The 5,396-nt window shown below is 35.8% G+C and overlaps 1 protein-coding gene across 1 annotated transcript; it reads left to right on the forward strand.

Annotated features, from left to right (window-relative positions):
* Positions 1 to 320: 320 nt before the first annotated feature.
* Positions 321 to 1,927, forward strand: LOC121977431 (alpha carbonic anhydrase 7-like). The gene is made up of 7 exons (XM_042530011.1): positions 321 to 480; positions 631 to 848; positions 953 to 1,059; positions 1,133 to 1,244; positions 1,343 to 1,507; positions 1,593 to 1,646; positions 1,737 to 1,927. The coding sequence occupies exons 1-7, from the start codon at positions 393 to 395 to the stop codon at positions 1,833 to 1,835; spliced, it is 843 nt and encodes a 280-aa protein (XP_042385945.1). The 5' UTR covers positions 321 to 392; the 3' UTR covers positions 1,836 to 1,927.
* The last annotated feature ends 3,469 nt before the right edge of the window (positions 1,928 to 5,396 follow it).

The following is a 5,396-nucleotide window of genomic DNA, read 5'->3' on the forward strand; positions in this document are numbered from 1 at the left end:
TGAACTAACTCGAGGTTATATAATCTATAAAGCTAATCCATACATGCGGCTGCTAATCCACCAACTCCGGCTGCTTTTCAAGAGCCAAATTCAAAATATGCGGTGGCTATTTATTTGTAGATAAACAAATAATTCGATCATGATAAATGAGAGGTAAAACGTGACTTGACCATACAACCATATGATAGGTGACAACTTGAACTGATTTGTAACGAATATAACATGTTTCGCGTTCATAATATTCACAACTGGCAGGGGTGTGCTGGGAGGAGCGTATTCGTCTTTTTGTCACAATAATATTCACAACTGGCATATAGCTCTCATAGTAGTGTTACTCTTCCTCTATTTAAGCAGAGTATTGCAAATCCCAAATCACTGAGCTAGCCAATAGCATGGGGAATCAGATACTGCTATTCCTATGTTTCCTTGCTCTCTTCTTTCTTCAATCAAATGCACTGGCATCAAAAGCAGCTGGTTTTGGTGAGAACCAATTCGAAAATACCCTTAAATCCTTTTATGAATTATTTCACAACAATTTTAGGGAAATCTAAAGCTGTAGTATTTTATTATAAGAATCGTCTAATTCTCCAACTCGGTTAATTCATTTGTTGTATTATAAATCGATATCAGAAGCCAGTTTGGAGTATAGCTATGATCCGTGTAGTCCTCTTGGACCTCAAAACTGGGGTACACTGCCAGAATCAGAGGCATGTGCTTCAAGACCTGAAGGAATGCAATCGCCCATAAGTATCAAACCCAGTAACATCCACAACACACACTTGGGGAGATTGTTCAGATATTACACTGAGGCCCCTGCACTTCTGTTGAACATGGGGCATGAAATCATGGTAAGGAAAAAAAAAACTTGATCTTTTAACATTTTCTTCAATCTATCATAAATTTTAAAAATGATTGTGCTAGTCTTTGAAATTGTTGGAATTTTTTTTTTCAGGTTAGTTGGACAGAATCGCCAGGCGTTCTTCTTCTAAATGGCAAGATCTTTCATCTCAGGCAGTGCCATTGGCACATACCTTCTGAGCATGAACTCTTTGGCAAAAGGTCAATACATAATTTCAACCTGTTTTCTTCTTTGATGAAATATACACTTCATTGAGATATTGTTGACGGATAGGTACCCTTTGGAGCTTCACATAGTTCACACCACTTCAGAATCAACCGCAGAAATATCAGTCATCGGTGTGTTGTTTGAGTACGGTGGCAAAGCCGATCCTTTCCTGGGAAAGGTTAGACTTATTCCCCTTCACTATTATACAATGGAAGAGAGGTCACAATATCTAAAGTTTTAGTTTCATTTTGTGATTAATTACCTTAATTTGCACAGTTGTGGGGTGCTCTGAATGAACTGAACGAGCTGAACGTGACTAGTATTGATGTTGGAAGCATATACCCACCTGTCGTAGTTGACGAAGAAGCTTATTTTAGATACAATGGATCTTTGACAACTCCTCCTTGCAGTGAGCCTGTTATTTGGACTGTGATGAAAAAGGTGGTAGCACAAACAATCTAATGCATGCCCCATATGCTAATTAAGGTGATTAAATTTTTCAAAAATTCACCTCTTTGTTTTGCAGGTCAGAAGTGTAACGGAGGAGCAAGTTGAGCTACTAAGGGCTCCCGTGCATCATGTAAGAAGTTTCGTGTTCTGATTCCTCTAAATTATGGCTCGTTGATGGCGTTTCCAAAGACTTGATCATATAACTTGTTTTTCTTGGCAGATGGACAATGCAAGGCCGACACAGCCACTCAACGGACGTAAAGTTTATTTTTCTGATCCATGCTACGAACAGAAAGAGGAAGGCCATGCGAGCTCCTGATCCGTGAGGAGCATATCGTTTGGGCATTCCTAATCCGCTGTAACACCATTAGTGGTTTTATATATCTAAATAAAATAAACCATTAGCGGCAATGGGTCACATTTCATATCCTCCATATCTAGGACGAATTTTACGATGAAATTAAAAAAAAAAATAGTTGCAAAAAACATTTGCGATGAATTCTACGATGAAAATTTTTTCATAGCAAAATAAGGTATCATCAAATTTTACAATGAAAATATATAAATTCATCGCAGATTGAATTTTTTTCATCGCTAAATTCATTAAAATTTTACAACGAAAATAAAATTCATCGCAAAATTACCAATCGCAAATCTACAATCAAATTCGCTTTTCGTCCCAAATTTGACGACTAAAACAGTTTTCATCATAGATTTCGCAACGATAATCCATTCATCGCCAAATCTAGGACGAATGGTGTCATTTCAAATACGCAAATTTGCAACGAATACGGATTCGTCACCAATCAACTAATTCGCCAAATATGCGACAAAAATATGATTTGTCACAGATTTGGTGACGAATTCATAGATTCATCGCAGATTTAAGGACAAATCCACCGATTCATCGCCAATTCTATGATGAATTCACCGATTCGTCGCCAGTTCTATGATGATCCATGGATCCATCGTAGAATTGGCGATGAATCAGTGGATTCGTCATAGAATTGTGATATACAGTAAAATTATGATAATTTGACAACGAAAAGCTTTCGTCACCAAATTCATCCCAAAACCTACTATTTTGGCTAGATCCTAGCCATTTCGATATTTTATCATGTTAATACAATACATCACATCTAAATCCAAACCTGTTTATGACATATCCTATTTATATACATCCAGCATCATATTTAACAACACATCCTATTTAAAATACACATCCTATTTAACAACACACCCTATTTAACATATACATCACATCTTATTCACGACATACACATTCTATTTACATTTCAAACAAATCTACAATCATACAAGTTAAAATTATCAAAATGAAACCATACAAACAAGTTTAATTTGTACCAGCTTACTTGTCATCACCGACCCTATTTGGAATAAATTAATAGTATTAATCAAAAATAAAAGGTTTACAATTAAATACTTAATGTTAAAAACACTAATTATATATATGTAACAAATAACATTCATACATAAAAAAAAAGTCATAAAGAATCATCACCACCATCATCATCGTCGCCACTATTATCACTGAAATGAGGAGGAATATAACTTGGAGTGGAGCTTAACTGAAAATGTCACATTATGAAGTCTTATTGTCAGCGCAACTTACTAATTTCATAATCCTTGTGCAAGATTTATTGATCTTTTGAGTCATTTGTTGATCCCTTTGCAAGATTATCCTCTTCAAATGGTTAACCTGTTCAGTCAAGTTATTTGTTTGGATCCTTACTGCTGATAGGGTGGAAGAAGATGTATCACCAACTCTATGGGTTTTGCTCAAGGAATCCATTCCTAATATTCTTTCCCTTTTAGAGCTCACTCGTCTTCAGCCATAAACTAATATTATTATCAATAGAGAACTTATATCTCTCAGTATCATCACTAGCTTGTGAGTATCTCTGTGCTAACTCTATCTCATCATATTTATCCTATATTTTTCAAACACATATAATATTGATTAGATATAATAGAAATACATATAATATTAAAAGATGACATGTACATAACTAATAGAATTTGTATTATAAATTAAAATCAAATAAATATTCATCTAAACTTTTATTGCTTTAGCTCTATCCCCGTTCCAAGTTTTATCTTTTTTCTTAAATGTGCGAGCAAAAGTATCTATGAATGCAGGCTCCTTCTCCATTTCCTTAGTCTAAAAAAACACTGATAGAAATAATGGAATACTTTGAAGTAGATTAACAATTACTGAGAGAGTTAAAAAATTATCACTCTGCATGTATGCTCATCGATATTAATAGAGTCTCTTGCATATATGACAGATGAGTCTCCAGAATTATAAGCTTGATTCATTTTATTTTATTGACTCCTTTGTTTGCTCTCCTCAGTTGCCCAAACATTAGAGATCCTACCCCAATTTTCATTGGTGATGCAAGGTGGCTTTTTCCCCTATCTTAGAATGATGGAATATATGTTAGATGTGATTGCCACTTTTTTTTTTCTTAAATATTCTTTTTATTTCAATCTCTTCATTGGGTCCCAATTAAATGCTTGTTGAAATGGAAAAAAAATAATTGATTATATATTCACTTTAATTTCTTATATAATCTGAAAGAGATACATTAAACTTGATCCATCAGAGTTCTTTACTAAGTGTTGGAGTGCTTGTATATGTAATTAAGCTCCTCCCCACTAGTTATTCGCGATTTTATTAATATCATGAACCTATATAGAATTTGAAAATCTATCATTACAAACAAACAATATTAAATAATTAAGATACTTAACAAAATAAAATATTTTGAAGTACTTACGAATCTCTGAACAGGACTATAAACTCTTGAGAGTTTATAAACTTAGTCGTTGAGTTTTTGGTCGAATCAGGAAGATGCATGGGTACTGATGATGGTACTGGGGGTAGTGAATGAGGTGCTAATGAAGATCCATGAAAAGGTCTTGTCTGATTAGGGGGCGTATGTATAATGGCAAGTGATGAATTCGACTAGCCCTGAGAACTCCGTTTGCGGCCACCCCGTCGAAAGATGTTCTAAAAATTTAAATATAAAATAAAGTAAATGCAAATTTGATGCATAATATGCAAATGCGCATGCATACTCCATGGTCACCCCTGCCACCTCTCAAGACACCACGACCCCTGTATGGCCGAGAGGCTTTGGTCCGTGACAACTGTACTATCCTCCAGATACCACTATATAGTGGCCGAGGCGGACAATTCGCTAAGTAGCTATCTAGCTACATAGTATCAGGGTCCCTGACTACTTACATCTCTAGCCTCTGACTACTATACCCTCCAGATACCAGTACTCATGAGTGGTCGAGGTTGACAGAGTATAACACTGAGCGGCCAAGTGAGCACGACCGGACTAGCTCCACTCCTAGCTACCACTCTCCCACAGTGGTCGAATGGTCAGCTAACATAACTAACAACTAGCTCATACCGAAAAGGAGCAATGGTCGAAGGACCAACCCATACCACATGGGAGCAATGGTCATCAGCATGCATATGTATATATGACTGTCAACTAGCTCATACCACAAGGGAGCAATGATCGTCAGTGTGCATATGATGCAATGATACACATGATATAAATAATCATGATACCGACACGATATCGACACAATCATCATCAATGCAACACCTCAATTCATCATAAATACCTCCAATATATGATCTATCAAACACCTATATCTATAGGTAAGGGTAAATCCAACAAGTGTCTACTAAATATCAAATACAGTAAATAGCATCACCAGACACGTAACACAACATACACGTAGGCACCCCATAACATAGGTATAATCAATATGATACCTCCAAATCACACCAGACACATACAATCACTAACATAGGTATTATCGACATGATCCTCTA

Source organism: Zingiber officinale, chromosome 4B (genome assembly GCF_018446385.1).
Source record: "Zingiber officinale cultivar Zhangliang chromosome 4B, Zo_v1.1, whole genome shotgun sequence".
Lineage (NCBI taxonomy): Eukaryota > Viridiplantae > Streptophyta > Magnoliopsida > Zingiberales > Zingiberaceae > Zingiber > Zingiber officinale.